The 20686-nt window shown below is 47.8% G+C and overlaps 1 protein-coding gene across 1 annotated transcript in view; it reads right to left on the bottom strand.

The window, feature by feature from the left end:
* The window catches only part of LOC138511357 (tetraspanin-36-like), a 277296-nt gene extending 264840 nt beyond the window's left edge, over window positions 1-12456 (bottom strand). Inside the window, exon 1 of the mRNA XM_069626968.1 lies at window positions 12207-12456. Coding sequence (XP_069483069.1) covers window positions 12207-12266 — 60 coding nt within the window. The 5' untranslated portion in view covers window positions 12267-12456. The remainder of the gene's footprint in view (window positions 1-12206) is intronic.
* Between the last annotated feature and the right edge of the window lie 8230 nt (window positions 12457-20686).

Here is a 20686-nt window from a genome sequence, read left to right as displayed (position 1 = left end):
GTACACGGGCCTGTACACTAGTTTGTACATATTAAGATAAATCGGGGATATTACAAGCGGGGACTAACAGTAAGTTCCCATTCCCGTGGAGTCCGACAGGGGACTCCACGGGAATGGGAACACGGAAGCACCGGCACCATTGTTAACGGTGCCAGTGCTTCAGTAATTTATCTGCCGGTAGGGGCCTGAACTACGGCAGGACAGGCCTGCCGCTATTTCACAGACCCTGCCGGCAGACACAGAGTGAGCCGGCACCTTAATTCTGGAATGGCTCACTCGTGATGAAGCCTATAGGTGGGCGGTACGGTAGTGTGGCGGTAAAGGTATTACCGCCGCATTTTTACCACACTGCCCAACTCGTAATGAGGCTAAGTGTTGGTGTATCACACACATGGAAACATGAAAACAAGGTTATCAAAGCCTGTGCTGTAGTAGAGGTGGGATTGAAGTGCCTTATGCAGGTTAATCTGGTCCAATACCACAGCGAGTAGAGCGCTCGCTTTGACATCTATACAGAGCCTGCTGATGCAGGTTCGAATCCCGGCAGGACCAAACTCAGCATTTCATCCTTCCAAGGTCGATAAATGAGCACCACACACCGTGGGTAATAATAAGCAGTGCTCAGATGCCTGGGTGTTCGTAGCGCTATATACATGCTAAATTATTATATGAACAAGATATTTGGAACTGATGCAAAAACGTGTTACACAACTAGCTATTAGAATATAATAGAGCAAAGATAGAAAAGGGAGCCAGGGAGCGGGTATGCTTGAACAGAAATGATGATTTATTGGAGGATGTAGGTAAAGTAATGAGAATATGAGGTGAATGTCACTATATGTGATATTACTTTTGAGGCTGGCGATGGATTATTATTTGCAATTTTGTAAACACCAATGCTTATGGGTTCACTTCGTATATTTGTGTGTTTTTATGAAGGTTGGTCTAGATTTCTATAACAAGGTTCTGGGCTACTCACAAAACATACATGGGAGTAATGAGTTAGACTTGCTTAGTTTGGAACGGAATCATGGAAGGAACATAGTGCTCACATAACCCAAGTCCTGATTGGATGCTGAATATGGTTCATAGTCATTTTTTCGAGAAAAAAAAGTCGAAAAAAAAAGTCGAATTTCTTTTTCAATACGTTTTTTTTTCGAAATGGGGTGTTCCCCCAACCCCTCTTTTTTTCTATTTTTTTAATTTTACCGCTTCTTTTTTTATTCCCGGACCCCAAAATAAATATATAATTTAAAAAAAAAGAATTCGACTTTTTTTTCGATATTTTTTTTTCGACATTATTGTCTTTCGACATTATGTTTTCGAAAAAATGACTGCACTCCACTGAATATTCCAAGAGTGCTTTCATTAGACTAAAAGATCCAGAATCGTATGTCCTAATGTACTGAAAAACAAGGTCAGCAATAAAGGTTCATAGGGGTCACAGATCAAGGATTAGTAATACAGCGCTGTGTACTTATCATTCTTTATGGATAGCCGGACTCCTGAATAAAGAGGTCAAGACGCTGCCAGGGTTTGACTTGCAGGAACACCCTCACCTGTGCTGAAACTGCAGAGCTAGACTCGTGATTAACACGTGTATGGCGAGGCGGGGTAGAGTCCCTGTGATCTGGTAGCGAGGGCATGGGAAATGGGCCAGGATAAGATATGGCATATTAACAATGATATCTGATTTGGAAAAGGCGGTAATGAACTAAAAGATCGACTACCCACACAAAGCCTGATTCATGGAACTGTGCAAAGTGTATTTTTGCAGTGCAAAGTCCGGGCAAAGTCAGCGCATAGTCATTTTTGCAGTTCACAATGACTTTGCACGGACAAAATACTCTTTGCACGGTTCCATGTATCAGGGTTTGTGCCGGCAGTGCAAAGTCACTTTTCAGCAGTGCAAATGCACTTTGAACCGGGCAAATATTCCATGAATCAGCCCCCTAGGGTGCATTCGGCATAGTAGATTAGATCTTTTGTCCATAATACCAAACAGGGGATTGGGGGTTGTCGAGTTGCCCCCAGCTGCCCCAATTCGGTATTATGGTCTGCAGGGGTTGCGGGGTTGTCCCTGCTTACATTTAAGGCAGTGCAGGGGACAAACCGGCAAAATCCAAAAACATCAAACGATCAAATTACAAAATACGGGCAGGTGGGCTCCGTGATTTTGTAATTCGATCTTTTGGGATACGTTTTTTGTCCTGCTCTGTTTTCGGTCTGCATTTTTTGATGTTTGCATATGTTTTTTTAACATGCATCCGGAATAGGATGACGTTTTTTTAACATACATCCGGAAGAGGATGCCTCAAATGTCTCTTTTCTTCCCAGAGACCCAATAACAGAGATCATTTTTGCATATTAGAAGATGGTAATGTAGCAATCCCCACTGACAGTCCCGACATTAGTGTAGCCCCGGATCTTTTACAACCCTAGCAGTCCTACAATCCTAGCAACACTGCTGTGGACTGTCAGGACTCGGGACTAGCTAGCCCCTGAGCTTCTATCCAGGGCTACAACCAAAAGACCCAGGGCTATAGCCCCCCCGCCCGCAGCTTCTCCCCAACAACGCCTCTGGTTGTCCGAAACCCTTGTCATCTGCCACCTGGACTGTGGCAATGCCTTACTGACAGAGGAGTCCCAGATGACACATTATGCCCTCTGAAAGCTGTAGAGTGTGCCGAATCCTCAAGACTACGCCCTCAGGTATGCAACAGGTTTCAGACAGACTGCATCAAAGAAGTCACAACCAAAAGACCACTCTACCCAGCCATAAAACTCAGCACCTCCAGAAGCCATCACATGGCCAGCCCGGAAACAAAGAACTACAAGAGAAACAAACGAGGCCTTTTCCTGCTATTCGCCGTCTCTGGAACAAGCTACCAGGCCAGACAAGCTAAACAATGTCAGACAGAGACTTCAATGACATAAAGAAAACAGACACCAAACAGAAGTAAAACACTGTGGGGTGAGAATGTTCTGAGAACCGCAGACTCAGCACAATTTATTTTTAATTTAACATGTCTTTTAAAGAAGAAACTGGTGTTAAACAAGAGCAGTGGTGTCGCCATGAATCAAATTTAGGAGGGACATGCCAGGTGTCGACGACGAAATCCGAAAATGGAGGAGGCACCCCGATAACCCGGGCGGTGTCCTCCTCCTAAATCTCCCTCCCCCTCCTCAAAGGAGGGGAGGAAAGGCAGAGCGCGGCAAAAGCAGGGAAAGCCCGCGAAAATGGAAAATGAGAAGAGCGCGGCAAAGGGGGAGGAAAAGCCCGCGGAAGGGGGACAATGGAAAGGGGCGGAGTTATCCCCCTTTAAAGCAGGCGGGTTCCCACTGCAGGCATCATCCAGCCTTGGCGGGGGACGCCCGCCTGCCACCGAGGACTTCGTTTTTCGCCTGCCACCGAGGACTTCGTTTTTCAAGGGGCTGTGACCAGACGAGGAGGTTCGTGTTACCCCAGTGAAGGAAGAGGTCCGGTATGGAAAGTTCCAGAGGTTCCAGAGAAGGTGTTGCCCAGTTCACGGGAGCGGGAGATGGAGATGGCGCAGCTTGAGCAAAGAAAGAGGTAAATGGCTGGGCACTGGGTGGTCGCGGTTCGTGCAGCTTAATCCCACGCAGGGCGGATTTGGGTTAATTAATGAGACATGCAGGCAGGACGGTATCAGCGTTCAGTTGCTGCGAAACTCCCCAGGGAACTAGGTTGGGGAGGGTGTCGGAAGCGAGAAACGGTGTCGGTCCGGTAGCACAGCCAGTAGAGCAGCTCCCTTCGACATCTGTGTAGGTCCTGCTGTCGCAGGTTCGAATCCCGGCAGCGCCAAACTCAGCCTTTCATCCTTCCGGGGTCGGTAAATGTACACCCCACACTGTGGGTAATAATAAGCAGCGCTCAGATGCCTGAGCGTGCTTGGCGCTATATAAAATGCTAAAGTAATTAAATTATTGGTGGTTTGAATCTGTGGATTCCTTTATCCATGAGGGTCAAGGAAGATTAGGAGACTGGCGCGGAGAATAGGCACAAGTCAGTCAATAACATAATGTGATTGTAAAAGTAGATAGGTTAGCAGTAAGCATAGACAGTATGCGGAGGCATTTAACGAGCGTCCGGGGAAACAATGCAGTTAAGGTTACTGTTGGGGGAGGTTAAGATGCACGCCTCGCGGTTAATTATTTCAAATGTTTGCAATGAAGAATGGCTAAGTAAAGTCAAGGAATGTGAATTCAGCATGCTGGGTGATGCGAAGGTATGCGGTTATGGCCGGTTGGGTTACGTGCATCGGTCTGGATGCAGGCCTAGTCGCAGTAACTTAAGGATGTGCTGGCTAGGGGCTGCTTTGCCCCGCGGGTAGGCAGCCACAAAGGGGATGTGGGCCACAAGGGTGAGAAAAGGGCAATAGAAAGATAGTTGTCCATGTGCGGTTGCTAACATGCTTGTATACATCAGGGCGCGAGGCTTGCAAATAGGATGCATTTGCTGGGAGGTGTTTCCCAGGCACGGGGTGCAAGGCGCATGCAACGGGAGCCTGGCTAGCTCAGTCGGTAGGGCAGGAGACTCTTAATCTCAGGGTCGGGGGTTCGAGCCTCACGCGGGGCGAAAACAACTAACATTTAGCTGGACGGTTAGCTCAGTTGGTTAGAGCGTGATGTTAATAACGCCAAGGTCACAGGTTCAATCCCTGTATAGGCAAGCTAACAGAACGCGCCTATAAACAGGTGTTCCTGGGGCACGTTTTTATGGTGATGTAGCCTAAAGGCTTAGAGCGGTGCAGCCTTTGTCCTGGTTTATGATTAAGGTCGAGAAGGGATTAGGTGGTTCCCGACTTTTCGCACCGCACATTATGAAACCCATAGGGCATTTGTAAAACGCCTATACACAAGTGTTTCATGGCGCACGCTTTTAGGATGATTTAGCTTACGGGTGTAGGCCGGTGCAACCATTGTGCAGGTATATGCTTAAGGTCGCCAAGTGAATAGGCCGTTTCTCAAGGTCATATTTCGCACATTAATAGTAGCGGCAACAGAACTTGCGGTGTAAGTGGCATATTGCAGCTTTGGTTGTCGGGCTAGGGGTACTGACCGTATACCCAATCTGGTCACACAGTGGGGGAAATGTTGCAGTTGCGATCGGGGTGTCCACACCAGGAACAGGGAAGTGATTGTTGTTGGCATGGCAGTGTGAAGGTTGGCCGATGAGGGTTTTAAAGCTGCAGTCATACTTTATAAAGAGGTGGAGGATAGCTTTGGGGACAAAGTGCTCGCCTTGGAAGGGCGACGGTACCAAGCACCCCAGGTTCGGTCCGCGCTCAGAAACCATGGGGTATTAAGCGCACTGTAAACAAACTATCATATGGCATACACAAATATTGGGGGGTCTAGAAATGCAGCCAGGTATCCTTACAAAGCGGTTGTGCTGTGTTGTATTGGTGGTCAACTTGTTGGTTTCATGCACGGCAGTTATTTAATGGTTATTTAATTTTCGCCCCGCACGTTAAGAAACCGTTATGGCATTTATAACACGCCTATACACAAGTGTTTCTGGGCGCACTTTGTTAGGACGACTTAACTTACTGATTAGTGCAGGGCATCAAGGGCCAGGTTATACTTGCGGTCACCAAGTGAGTAAGCCGTTTTCTGAAGGTTCGCGCCACACGTTAGAAACAAAGATGGCGGCATGCAGGGCTCCCTGTGTAACAGGTCGCCGGTCATATGGGATGCAGGGGAGTTCGTCGCAGAGCGTCGTTTATACGCTATGCAATTTGAATGGCGGGTAGAAGCCGCCGTTGGGGGTTGTAACAATAGAACAACTACAGAATAAAAGAGCCTGGCTTCGGCCATCCCCGCGGTTGGGGATTACAAAGATCAGAATGAAATCGGCTGGGCGACACATACCAACCAGGCTTGCAGCAGAAAGGGAAGTGAGGCTGCCGATAGAGATCACGCAGGGTTAGGGCGCAGCGACGGTCCATTAATTGGTTAAACACGGGTACCCGTGGAAAACGCACACCAGGTGGGTTATTAGGAAATTTAAAGGGCCACTTTGTTTCGTGCGCAAGAACATTAAAGAGGGCAGGTTAGCTCGTCACTTTAGTGGTATACCGTATTTCTGCATCATCCATTCACTCTTGGTTAATTGTTTGTACATGCTTCCATAGTTTCGCCCTTTGCGTTGTTTGGGGTGATGGGTATGGGAATATATTGAGCGATGCTAATGTTTGGGTTGTGCAGCCCAGCTGGGGAAGGAGTTGTGGCTTCTGTTGCCTCTCTTGGACGGGATGGATTGAAGAAACGGGGATCCCTAAGGGCATTTGGGGGTTCACCCTGGTAACGTAGTATGGCATGACTCTGTCCAGTGGGGGTAGGAGCACCGCTAGGTTATCCTTACAGAATAGCGCTGCAGGCAGTATGGCAGGTCCCGGTCCATTATATGGGGCAGCGCGAGGAGGCCCGTTGTACAAAGTGCGCTATAAGAGGGTTGCATGTTCCTTCACGCTGAAGTTGGGGATAGAGGTATGGCGCTACAAGCGCAATTGCATTAGGCGTTCACGATAAAGGGGAGTGCCAGGAGGAGGGTACGATTTAACGGCACTATGAGCATAATGGCCTGACCCCCTTACAGTACCCAGAGGTACAGCACTCGCCATGGCACAGGAAAATTGTATGAAGGAGGCAGCGCAAGGGGAGCGCCACGGGGCGCGTACTTCTAAATGTCGCTAAGAGCATTATTGCATGCCTCTTGCCAGTTGGGCGTGGGAGCGCCACAAGGCTAGTATGGAAAAGGGCGCTGGGAGCATTCCCAAGTATGGGTTTCATTCCCCAATTATGAATGCAATTCAAATTCCCAATTATGAATTCAGCAGACAAGGGGCCAGTTGTCAGGCGTACACACTTAACAAAGCTGCAAAGTGATGCGAGGGGGGAACAGTTTGGCTTGGGCGCAAGTACTTGAAATTTAAAAACGAGAGGTGGTACACAGAGAAAAGCAGGAACGTGTTTAAAGGCGCAGGTAGCAGGGTCAGCGCAGCCCTGCACCTGACCAATGAGAATGATCAAGTATCAGTGGTAAAGGTGTGCACGGCAGGTAACGATATAGAGTGAGTTGTGGGATAGCACCACTAGGTACGCCTGAGGAAGGAGAGGCAGTCTTGTTGGTTATGGCAGTTGCCTTACATGTTAAGAAAAATGGAAGGGGGGAGCCCGCTAGTGAAAGATGGGAGGCGGTACACACAGGACAGGAAAAAATGGTACCTGGGCTGAGACAAGGGGGAAATGAATGCAGAGGTACAGGTCTAACAAGGGACTATAAAGGCAGCTCCTCCCGTCCAGCGCAGGCAATCACCCGGTTGGTAGCTCACAGCAGGCGGAGCAAGATTAAGGTGGGGGAGGATTAGTCCAGTAAAAGGGTAGATGAATTGCTAAGGGTGGAAAATGAGTCCCTGGTTGAATATACAAGAGAGTGAGTGCCCGGCCCAGCACGGGGCGGAGGAAATGTCACCGGAAATTGGGCACAAGGTGCACAAAGCCCCTGGAAAGGTATTGCACGGGGCAGGCATGGGCGGTGCAACCCAAGTTTCCCGTAGGTTAACCCAGTGGATGGCAATTGGGCACAAGGTGCTCAAAGCTCTTGGAAAGGTATTGCACAGGGCAGGCATGGGCGGTTCAACCCAAGTTCCCCGTAGGACAACCCAGTGGATGGCAGACATTTGTCAGCAGTAGGGACAGAGCCCCATAGTAGAAGCCAGCTCAAAACTCTGGGAAATGTAACAATAAGGAAAGACGGCACAAGACCACGGATTCTTGTGGGGCGAGAGGACGGGGAAAGGGGAAGTAAGGCAAATGTGGTGCCTGAAATTCTAACTTTAAAAGTGTCCCGGAGCAGGCTCGCCCTGGTTAAGGCGGAGCAGGATGGAAAGGGGACAGATGGAAAGAGTGTCCCGGAGCAAGCCCGCCCTGGTTAAGGCGGAGCAGGATGGAAAGGGGACAGATGGAAAAAGTGTCCCGGAGCAAGCCCGCCCTGGTTAAGGCGGAGCAGGATGGAAAGGGGACAGATGGAAAAAGTGTCCCAGAGCAAGCCCGCCCTGGTTAAGGCGGAGCAGGATGGAAAGGGGTCAGATGGAAAAAGTGTCCCAGAACAGGCACACCCTGGTTAAGGCGGAGCAGGATGGAGCTGGAACGAAGGAAAGAGGGTCGCAGAGCAGGCTCGCCCTGGTAAGGCGGAGCAAGAGGGAAAGGTGGCAGGGGCAGAAGTACAGCAGACATGGCCTTAGCATCTTAAGCTCCACTGAATAATCTCGAAAAGTTGGTGCTCATCGGGTGGCATGGGGGGAAGGAGGTCTGGGGGTGAGAAGGTACATCAGGCCGAAAGGAACTTAAAATCGACATGCCACCTTCTTTCCCCACCAGCGACAGCCGGGAGGAAATGAGATTGGGAGGGGTGGGGTGCCGGGGTTGATAGGGGCGCAGCAGCAGGTGCGCAGATATCCTGGGAAACAGCAAAAGAAGGACATATTGGCCTTATGTCTGGGTGGTGCTGACCCGACAAGCCTGGGAAAGGGGGCCTCTGAGGGTTTTTGCCAGAGCAGTCACGGCTTGATTAATTTTAATTCCCTTGAGTATATTATGGAAGTTGGGGGACATAGAGGGGAGCACAGACAAAAGTATGGGGGCGCCTGTAAAAGAGCATGTGTGATGTCAGAAGCACTCCTGCAAAGAATCTTTTGTGCACACCAACTACCACACCCCTTCTGCGCAACTCCCCTCCCACCAGAATGTAGGCACTAAACCATTAAGTCACTAATGACCCATCATTAGCGGTTTAGTGCGCTACATTCTGATTGGAGGGGCTGCTCTTGGCTGCAGGTTGACTTAACAGCTCTTCATTGTTGTGCAGCATTTTTCTGTAATGCTGCGTTTCCTCCCCATCCCTCTCTAACCCGCCCCCCACACCTCAGCCAGACACCAAACACCTCCCAAACCCCTACGACCACTGCCCCAAACACAGAACAACTATTTGTTTTAAAGAAAAATGCGGCAAAAACACCACAGGGAATAGTACAATGTTTAAAAGCGCTGCAATGCAAACACGGTACGCGCATAGCTTTAAGGGGTCTTCTAGTGGAGTTTATTTTATTAGCAAACTTTCAGGTGGAGGGCGGCACACTTGAGAGCGGAACAGAACTTGAGATGAGAAACACTTCGATAGATGTTTCTCGATTTTCATTTACAAACCGCATCCATTTTAGACTCCATAGATGCCGCTTTATCGGTTCCTAGGGTGTCTGTGGCCAAACAGCTTAACCCGGAGTTTCCAGAAGGTTCAGCTGAATGCAAAGCGCGTGACACAACATGCCGAATGCACTTCCTTTGCTAAACGTTACTTCCTATGGAACAGATGCATGCGTTGATACAAATAAGTGCCCAGCTGAGGTGGGGAGGGCTGGGGGGGGAGATTTCGGTGCCCCCCCCCCAGCGACGCCACTGAACAGGAGGTTCCGTGGCATGACAAAATATGGACGTTCCTAACGAGTTTGAAAAAACTGTAACTCTGAAAAACAGGTTCGACTGCATCCCTTGTTTTTATTTGTTGTTATTTCCTCCATCACGCTTCTATGCGAACGTACTGCTTTTAAAACAAAACGACTGATACATTTTCTGTTAAGGACCGGAGGGGTCTGATGCGCCACGGCTCCTGGCAACACCCTTTCACACGAGCCTATCCTGTGCATTAATATCCAACACTGCCTTTCTGGGCCCTGTGCGTCTCGGTCTAAAAACACACCGATTCTGGCGCCCTTGATATATTTAAACAAGGAGACACAAGACTCACAATGCCCAGGTTTTTGCAGCGGAAATTCCTGAATAGGATCGTTTTCACGCCAGTAGCACGAGCTATACTATACCAGTCATTATATGTATATATATATATATGCCACCCACGAGGAACAGACCCGAGAGGGCATGCAACACGTGGTGAATCATGTGTCGGAATGGTATGCATTATGCATCGGTATAAGATAAGGGGTCTTATGCTTGCCGTTGCCCAGATTTCCTAGGTAGCACCCACATAGTCCTGCCCCACTCCATCCTGCTCATCGCATTTTTATTTTTGGCTGTCAAATGGCGCTTAAGCACCACTTATTATCCAAACCTATGTACTGGAGTACAGATAGGAGGGAGAAGGGATAATACACAGGTTGTGGGTGTTGTTTAGGGAATGGCCTGAGCAACCAACTGATTGGCCAGGCTATTCCCTATGGCGATGCCCACCGTCCCATTACCTGTCCCTGCCGGCCTAAACCCCACTCCCATGGGGTCTCTTTGAGCTACGTCTTGCATGGAGTAACCTCAAACATTGTTCTGCATAGGACCTCCAGGTGCTATTTCAAAACAGTCTTCTGGGAGCTGTAGACTTAATTGCAACCTGTAAATGCGCCGCGGTGCAAAACATGTCTTTACGAAGTGTGCCTGTATCCATCTGATTTATAAGCAGTGTGTGTGCCCTCGCGTCTGTTCCTTGCACTGAAGTCCTGTTAGAAAACAAGCACTGGGAAAACCAACAGTTTTGGCTTGTCTATTGGTATTAAATAGGCATTTGACAGCACTGCTAGCCTACGTCCACGTACTCACGCCATTTCCAGCTGTTGCCAACTTGAGGCCACGTGAAGTGCCTGGCAAATGCCTATACCATACCTACAAAAAAACTACAACTGCTGGCTTTGCCATCCTTTGTCTAGTTATGAGACAGACCGCATTGTCTCTGTAATTATAGCCTGGTGCTACACCAATTACTTGAATTGCTAATTAGAACATTTGTCTCGATATTGGGACCTGGTAGTAACACGTTAGACTTTGTGGTGCTTTGAAATACAATCTGTTGGGAGATTTGCTTAGAGGACACTTATGGTTACAGAGCGCGTATGTTTCCGGTTTTCCTTTATAGACTTTCAGAAGTTTTTACTTTTCGATCCCAGACCCAAGAGAACAACACTGTGGCCAAATCCATTTAATCAGAAATGAGATTTCTGTTTGTGTTCACCCTTCCCCCCAACTTTGTGTGCATGTTTCTTTGCCACGTTGCTTTTTACATGGGCACATTGAGAAACACAGAAAAGAACTTGGCGTGGTACAGTAGGAAACTTGAAACAAAGGCCCAACTAAAAAAATCAAAGCATCGTCCCAATTGGTTTGTGGCGTGGCTGTTCTGGCGTCTTTGTTCGGTGCAGTCCTGCTGCTGTGTGCGCCTTTTGTTACTAGCGGTGTCCGGTGGCGACGGTCTCCATAATGACAGCACACACATCGTCAAAGTCCGGCCCATTTCAACGCACAGCATCGCCGTGTCCTTCAGTTCAAGCACACTGGCCGCCGGTGAATTCTACCTAATCTTTACTTTTAGTTACGAGGGCTTTAGGCGCCCCCTTTGTTATTCGTGTCTACTGTATTTTTTTTTTTTTGTTTATTAACCTGTTTAAGGTTTTTTACAAATCTGTGCTGTGGTGAACTGTGTTTGTGCTACTTCTAAGAAATTAGACCCAGAACTTACGACACCACTCTCAAATTTCCTTGAGGGTCTCTTGCTGGTATTGCAGGCGACAAAGTACTGTCACTGGCTTTTGCCAGAGCTACTTCAAGGAATTGAAGTCTACTGTATTTCCTTCACCACAGAAAAATACTGACACAGGCGAAGGGAAAAACAATGAAAACACCAAAGGACACACGATGCCTGCAATGAATTGGATCGATGGCTGGTGTTTGTCCACACACGATCACCGCTTGTAAAAGTAACTGTTTATACAGATTTAAAAAATCCATGCATTAAACTAAAGAAACTAACACTATAAGCAAGGGTGGTGGGGGGGGGGGGATCGTCTACGGTAAATCCATCAACACCCCGCCTCCTCTTGATAGTACATTTCATGTTATATGCGTTGAACTTTTTTTTTAAATTGCATTAAGCATTGCTTGTAACGAGCATCGTACACTGACAGGATGTTTCATAATTATTCGTTCACTCGAGATAAGAGGGGCGTGCACGCCGATCATACCAATACGTTACTGATAGTCTTTCCATGCTGTAAAATATAGGTTATTGTCAATGACCTATAATTTACAACATGCAACTACTATTCTCAACACCTTTTTTTATTACCCTTTTTCCCAAAAGTATTGTAAAGGTAAACGTTTTGAATGCTGCGAGTTGTGCTTACCCAGAATATGAGGCTGAGTAGAATGAGGATTGTTTTGGAGGTGATCACCCCGCAGTCCATGCTGGAAACTCTGAGTTCGGGCACTGCTGCTACTTGCTGGCTCCGGTCCTGGCTGCTGCTAATCTGCAGAATTAATTCTTAGCTCTGCCTCTTGCCTATCCCCTTATCTGCTGTCCCGCCGGCACTAGACACATGACTCTCATGATCAGGTCACATGCCAGAGCTGCCAGTGCCGAGTGCAATGGCAGGGCAGTCAGACTGGTATCCAGGGGCTGCTATTACAAAGAGCAGCCCGGAAATGCAGGCAGATGGGGCAGCCATCTTAAAGCAGCCCTTTCAGACCAATATACGGGGAACTTCTCACAGCACTACCCAATGTAAACATGACAGAGCACTGTAAATGTAAGACCATATGTTTTACATGTTGAAGATTTTACATGTTGAAGAAACATAAGCTGCTAACAAGTTTCTATTTTCCTAGTTGCCTAGCGTCTGTCGCACAAGCGAAGGGTAAATAGTGCAGAATAAAAACATTTGACTCATTAGACGGATAATGGATATATTTTCAAAAAAATGTTTGTCCCCGCCCCCCCAAACTGCACATTTTGGGAAATTGTTTCGCCTAGGCTCATTCATTTTCCAATCGAGAAAATGTGCACCAATTAATCAAGTGTAGATCGAAAACCGCTGGACAGATTTGTACCAAATAAGAAACAAAGTGGGCAGAAAGCATCACAGATATTTATTTTCGTGCTTTAGGGGAAAATTCATCCATTCGTTTTTAAAATATTCAACATAGAAGGGGGTGCTTCCAGCATAGCTCTCAACCATTTGTGTCACAAAGGCGGGTGAAAACTCCCAATTTTATTTTTGGAGCGTGAGAGGCCTATTGAAACGAATGGGCATGCAAGAGGCTTGGCGGGTGAGTCCGCTGTTTGCAAGTGTGAGTTGAGAGCTATGCCCCAATACAAAAAAAGTACATATATCTCCCACACAATATGTGGCAACTTTTTGCCACAGCTGGGAGGGAAATTTCTTACCATAAATCGGGTGACTTGTATTTTCCCATTGGAATGAATTGGGATTAGAAATATATTAGGAGGAAGAAAGTAAAAAGTAGCAACTTTTTCCTGAAAAAAATCAGGAGTCTCCCGCCCAAATCGGGAAGGTTGGCATGTATGCATGGTGCACTGCAGCAGCGGAGACTTTTCAGGAATGAAAAACCATCAACTAGTTTTTTCATTGATGCAAGCCATTTTTGCGGTAATCTCGCAGTAATTGTGCAGCAATTTTGCTACAATTTCACACAAGAACAAGGGAGGATGTTCCCACATTTATTTTCGAAATATGCCTGGTGTACGGTCATTCGAAATGCTATGGCACACAAAATCGATTCTCTCCATGCCAAAATCCAAGCCAAAAGAGACTCCCTCGCCACCAAACCATTTACGCTTACCACTGCCAACCAGCCCAAACCCGCCCCATTTCCCAACACCCCCATTTTCAAGTTCACTAAAATCTCCCAAGAACAGGTGTAGTCCACCATCCTCTCCTTAAATCCTTCTAACTGTAAAGGTGACACCTGTCCTGCACACCTATGTAAATCTCTGTACCCCCACTCTTGAACCATTATATCAGACTTCATTAACGCCTCCTCCACCACTAACTCTGTTCCTGCAAACATTAAAGCCGCGTGGATCACCCCCTCTCAAAAAACCCACACTTGACCCATTTGTTCCTTCCAACTATCGCCCTATTACATACATGCCAACTTTGTGACGTACCTGGGAGGGAGATTTCCCCAAGGAAATCGGGAGACATGCATTTTCCCATAGGAATGCATTGGGGCTGTGGTTATTTTAGGCGGTAGAGCGTGAAAAATATCAATATTTTTAACTGAAAAATCGGGACTCTCCCGCCTAAATCGGGAGGGTTGGCATGTATGCTATTACCACAGCCTCTTTCCTGCTGAAGATAATTGACTGTCTAGCGTACTCCCAAATTCAACCCTTCCTTGATATCAATCACCTCCTTGGCTCGAGACAATCAGGTTTCTGCCCTAAACACAGTACTGAAACTGCCCTTCTGGACTTAAAAATCCAGATGGACAGCATCCTTGACTCTGGAAAGCTAAGCATTCTCCTGCTCCTAAATTTATCTGCTGCATTCGGCCTAGTTGACCATGAAAAACTGTGCCAAAACTTGAATTTTCCCCCAGAACCCACCGCTTGGATACAGTCATTCTTAGCTGACCGCACTACTAGAGTCTTCATTGGCGATTGTGGTGTGTTGCCACGGCGGGGCCGGGCTACACTCCAGGCCGCTGGCGCTGCGCGCAGCGCAATAATACACGTGGCCAGCTCAGTTGATGTCCGGAGCGGGAACTGCCTTTTTGGCACGCTCCGTCTCCCTTTTACTCACTCGTCTGCGTGACCCTTGTCACGTGGACATCACATCCCTCTTCAAATTTGGATAAAAAAAACAAACATTCTTAACATCAGAGAACTAACACATGTCGGCCGTCGGGGCCGGGGAGACGAAGTTGTCTCAGACTGTCCAATGGATCTTGTCTAGTTGTTCAGCGACCCTTGCACAAGTAGATGCCGTTCATTACATATCCTTGCAGTCTGGTGGACGGCACTAGTCGCTTCCGGAGTGAGTAGTGCTCTCCTCGCTCCTGGTGGGGAGTTGGGGGTGTGTCTGCGTTCCTCTGTTCTTCTTGTTGGTCTAGACCTTTCCGCATCGAGTTCTCGCCTGGCCTTTCACTTGTGATGGGGCTGTGTTACACCATCCACTGGTTGCCTTACGCGGACGAATGCCCGTGCAGCCACTAAACCCTCCCTCTTAGGTCCTGATCTACCTTCCCCTTCTAACCTCATGTCCTCACTCCCTCAAGCAGCACGGCAGCGGCGGACCATGCTATACAACAAGAATACACAAGGGCATCCAACGGGCTATGGTCATACTCACCCGTTCCTTTTATTGCAACGTTGGCAGCTGCCCTGGTTTTTGTCTGGAGGTGTGTGAGTGCAAAGAGGTTAGGTCGGTGTAACAAGAGACGTGGCCGGGGCGCGATTTGAAAGCAGAGCAGAGGTACCATTTTTAATTGTGTTTGTGTATGTTTGTTGGGGGGCTGGGCTTTGGGCTGACCCTAGTGAGGGTGCGTGTCACATTTGGACAAGTGAGCAGAGCTCACAGTACAGATTAAGGCCCCAGGTATGTTGCTCTAGGTGCGCAGAAGGAACCACATGGGATTTTGTGTTAAGAGCACACTTTTAGGAGCCCTGTATAACTTTTCCCCCTGCCGCCAAAAATAATCTTCATCAAACTGGCAAAAAGATTTTTGAGTTTTGCAGGCACTTTTTCAGGACGGTTTGGTGCAAATTAGTAAATCGGTGTGATGGTTCAGGTTACAGGCCACCAAAAACTGCTTCACTTACCAAACTAAGCAGAGGAGTATCCAGCATTGTAAGAGTGGGGGGGGCGGGTGAGCAACGAAATGCAGTGTGTGGAATTCCACATGGTCTCATTGGTGGCCCCGAACGGCCCACCCCTGCGCCAATCTACTTTTTGGTAACATTAGTGGACAATGGCATTTTAACACAACAAAAAAAAATAAAACTGCAGGATCATTCCAGATGCAGGAAACTCATCTATTAGAGCTCTGTCCAAGCCCTCTGAGGCAAAATACATGCAAACATCCTAAATATTATATGGATTGCACCAACTGAAGTGACTTCACAGAAAATGACATTGCAAGGCGCATCATCAGTCCTTGATACTTGGAGGCACCATGGAAGTGACTTCAGAATAAGTTGCCATAAATAAGCCACGTGACAAATAACTTTGTCGTGCAAAATACCTAAATTGCACTTTTGTTATATGTGGAGCAACTCTATAGTCATTAGGCTTTTCCATTATAATACCATGATACATTAACATAAGCTTTGAAGTGAATCAGAGTCACTTGCAGAGCTGCAGATAAGGCACAATGTGATTAAATGATTTGCTCAGGATCATACACTTGGTTAAATGGTGAAACTGGGATGTGGACAATTTAAGCGACCGCGCACATCTTTCCAGGTTTAGTTGATATAGATATTTATTAAGGTTTTGCTTTATTTCATGTGCTTAAAAAATTATTTATAGCAATGCCTTGGAAGCAAACCACATTACATAATAAACTATCCTTTAATAGTAAACTAACCATACACTATATGCATTGTCATTTTTTTATTTTATTTATTTTATATTTATATAGCGCCGACTGCCCGCAGGCATCATAGAAATATGTTGAGCAATGAGAGTATCAGTTTAGTTTTATTCTCCCCATTCTGCATGCAAAGTCACAATAGCATCATGTAGATTAATGTGAGCCTAACAAATCCCCCCCTTGGGTTTAAAGCCATAGTCATTATCTCATAAAGCAGGAAACATTATGCACCCTTCTCACTTCTGATCACTCCCTCCCATTCACATTTCTAAAGGGACAAAAGTCCCTGCTAATAGTACCCCCTCCATCCCATCAGTGCCTAATGGTTCATATTGTAATGCTCTGTTGATACATAGCAACGTGTGAACCCTCTGCTGTCCGGAGCTCCTTGATGAAATTGTCCTGGCAGCGGGACACCTCTACCATTCGGAACGGGTAAGGTGTCCTGCTGCCAGGACAATGAGCGTGCTGAGCAGGAATTGCTCAGCACACATTGTCCTGTCAGCGGGACACCTTTGCCATTGGGCGCACTCCTTGATGTGCCGAACGGTAGAGGTGTCCCAATGACCAATGTCCCGGTCTGGCTCTTAAAAGAGCTACGGGGGCAGCTTGCCCCCCCCGCCTCTCCCGCTTGGAGCCATTTGAACACAGGAAAACATACCTTAATTTTAATCAGTCAGAATCTTGTAGAAAAAAATCTATCAGCACGTACGCATATAATGTGCTGTGCAGAACCCAAGTTTGGAGATATATGGCATTTAAAAATTGATACCAAGTATACTTGGTTACCCACAGGCACTGCATTAACCGATGGCTTCTGCTTTTGAATGGAAGGAAAAATCAAGGGAATTGCTGAAATTCCAGTCAATCTGTTAGTTTCGGCCATGGCTTTATAGTTCAGCTAGGTCAGGTCAATTTAGCCCAGAATTTAAGAGATCAGGGGGTGATAAAGTCTGGTCTGCTCAATGGACGTTGCGCCACTGTTTCCATGTGTTATTGTATATGTACATATAAATGTTGTGTGCATACAGTGTAGTATGTCAATGGAGGTGCTGGGTGCATTTGAGCATGAGTGAGAGTGTATGCAAGCATATTTGTTTTTGGACTTTTGTGACTGAATGAATGATAAATAATGCATTGTTTTAATGTTCTATTGGAATTAAGTTTGTGAATGTTATGTTATGTCACTGGGTGCATGGCAGGCCCACTGAAGATGTGTGGGGGCCCAATTGAATTTTAAAGATAGGCTACCAGTCTCATGAAAGTTATAACAGAGCGTCAGCAATGAACTTGTGTGGTGTAGTAGTCTAGTGTTATCCCTCAGGGATTTAGGTTGTTTGACCGAGGTACAAAATCACGGCAAAATTGACTATAGTCATTTTCGCTGTGAATACATTTTACCTCGGTCCAAAAACCCAAACCCATGTCCCCCGAAATCGCCATTACGCCCATAAATCCCCACCTACTTACCGTTTCTCCATCCGCTGCCTCTCCTGTACCCTGCAGCGTCAGATCCATCCATCTAACGTGGGTCAGACCTGACGCTGCATGGTCCCCTTTATTTCTTTTTTTGTTGGGTCCCCTGCCACCAATGCTGAGGAAGCAAGGGATACCGCCGCAACCGGCAAAGCCAAAAATACCGAACATGGAGAGCAGGGGACACCCCCGCACCCCCACCTCTTTATGTTCGGTATCTTCAGCTTCAAACTAATGGTGGTCAAATCTTCCATTTGAATACATTTTATCAAACAATTTGGGCAAACGATCCCTAAGAGCTACCATCCGGCCTCCTTCCACCCCACCGCTGTCCCCCCAACATTTTAAGCAAAGTTACTCCACTGCCTGTGGGGCTGGCTTTCGCGTTCAATTCCTCCCACAGAGTTGGCGGGACCTTTTGGAAGTGTGACACATTTCTAGTCACTGCCTCTTGTCCTCGGTTGGCTGAGGCAAGGCCATGTTCTCGGTGCGATATCGTCCACTGTGCTGACTCGTAGGGTAGGGCCATTTTTCCCTTTGTGGCCTGTTTTTCACAAGTACCGTGTCTCCTATCTGGAGCTCACTGAGGGTGGCTCCCTTGACTTGGTCTTCCTTGGCGTTATGTCTGCGTCTTCTGGTTTCTACCTTCTCCAGGTCTACCTGTGGAGGCTTCAGGAGTGGTATTGGGGTAGGTTTCCTTGTATGGGTACACCAAACATCATGGCTGCTGGGCTGGCACGGGTGGTTGAGTGGGGGGGTCAGCCGGTAGGCACAGAGGAATCTGTAGAGCTCAGGGAGCCATGTCCGACCTTTGTCCTTGGCAATTCTTACAGTATTGTTGATTGATGCCATGAATCTTTCGGCGTCCCCGTTGGCCTGTGGCCAGTACGGGGTGATGTGATGATGGCGTTCCTATACTGTCAGTGAAAGCTCTGAAACCTTTGCTCATGAAGGGTGGTCCGTTGTCGCTTTGGATTGAGGATTGTATGCCATGTGTCGCAAACATCTTTTCCAGTGCTGTGGTCACCGTGTTCAACTTCGGGTTATCTGGTGTGTTCGTCGATCGCTACGAGTAGGTACATCTCATTCGCAATCGTGCAGAAGTCGATACTTATGGCGTTCCACCTGCGGGTGCTCCAGGGGGGCACTCCATGGATTCTGGAGGCCCTGGTCGGCGAGTGGATAAACAAGCCATGCAGGCTTCCACAAGTGCTATGACTTTGCGCTGCATGTGGGGTAGCCATACGCAGGACTTGAGGAACGCTTGGGTTTTCACTATGCCCTGGTGCCCTTCATGTGCTAATCTGAGGGCTCTCTCTTGTAGGGAGGCGGGCAACATGATCCGGTGCCCTTTCAGGATTAAGCCGTCTAGCAAGATGGATAGTTCATGCCATATCCTGAAAAGTGCTTTAATCAGCTCTTGAGCTGGGGCTGTTTTCCATGCAACTGCTGTCAGAAACGTTTTCCATTTGCCCTAGAGGATGGCTGTCTTCGCAAGTTGTAGGCACGGATCTTTGTCTGTTTCGGCCTGGATTTCTTCAACTTTCTTGGTTCTGGGCCTGGCGCATGCGACTATTTGGCATACGTGTTCTTCCATCACTTTTGTGGCTTCATGTTCGGTGGAGGTGGCCGGGCGAGGGTGATGTGACGGGAAGTCTGCCGGATTGTCGGCGCCTGCTCGGTACTGGACTTCCAGGTCAAATTGTTGTAGTTACAGTAGCCAATGCTCGATCCTTGCAGGGGGGTGCGGCGCCGACCCGCTGAAGATGGGTATGTGTGGCTTGTGGTCAGTCATTACCTTCACCGGGTGCCCCAGGATGTACATGTGGAAGTGTTTGCACCCCCAGATTATTGCCAGCACCTCTTTTTCAATGTGGGCGTAGTTCCTTTCGGTTGGTGTGAGCGCCCTGCTCGCGAATGCGATGGTGAAAACTGTTCCCTCTTTGTCCCTCTGTTTTAACATCGCTCCTAACCCTAGAGGGCTTGCGTCGACAAGCAGATCTGTCGTGCGAGATATGTCAAAGAATGCCATGGTGGCGTCACTGGAGAAGGAGGCCTTGATTTTCTTGAATGCTTGTTCTTGTTCGATGCCCCAAGTCCAGTGAGTTTGCGCAGGGGGGCTGCGGTGGTGGCCAGGTCAGGAATAAAGCGACCACAGTAGTTGGCCATGCCCAGAAAGCTATGAATCTCTGTCGCTGTGGTTGGGGCCTGTGCGTTCTTAATGTCATTTACCTTGCCAGGGTCGAGGGACACCCCTTGCTTGTTAAAAACGTAGCCAAAGAAACTCAGCGATCGTTTCCCAAATTTGCACTTCTCCTCGTGGAGCGTGAGCCCCGACTCTTCTAGTCGTTGATGGGTGGCTGCTAGTCGTTTGGTGTGTTTTTCTTCTGTTTTGCCGTAGACCAGGATATCGTTGCTGACGTTCGTCACTCCTGGTAGGTCTTGTAGGACTTTCCGTATCTCTTGTTGGAAGACTTCCGCTGCCGAGGAGATGCTGAAGTTGAGGCAGTAGTAGCGTCGGAGACCCAGGTGTGAGGAGAACGTGGTGATGTAGTGCGATTCTCTTGCAAGGCGGATCTGGTGATAGCACGATTGGAGGTCGAGCTTGCTGAAGACGGTCACAACCGTCAGATCGACGATCAGTTTATCTATTGTGTGATGTCTCTGTTGTCCCATTGCGGCATTGGGGGGCCGCATATGAATGTATATGTGCACTGCATTCGGCTGCTTTGGTTTGGCTTTGACCACCATTAGCGAGACCCACAGTGTGGGTCCTGAAGTTTTCTCGGTG

The sequence above is a fragment of the Ambystoma mexicanum genome, chromosome 6p, assembly GCF_040938575.1.
Source record: "Ambystoma mexicanum isolate Mex_15411 chromosome 6p, UKY_AmexF1_1, whole genome shotgun sequence".
NCBI lineage: Eukaryota > Metazoa > Chordata > Amphibia > Caudata > Ambystomatidae > Ambystoma > Ambystoma mexicanum.
Note: the sequence above shows the minus strand (reverse complement) of the source record. Positions and strands in the feature narration are given on the sequence as shown.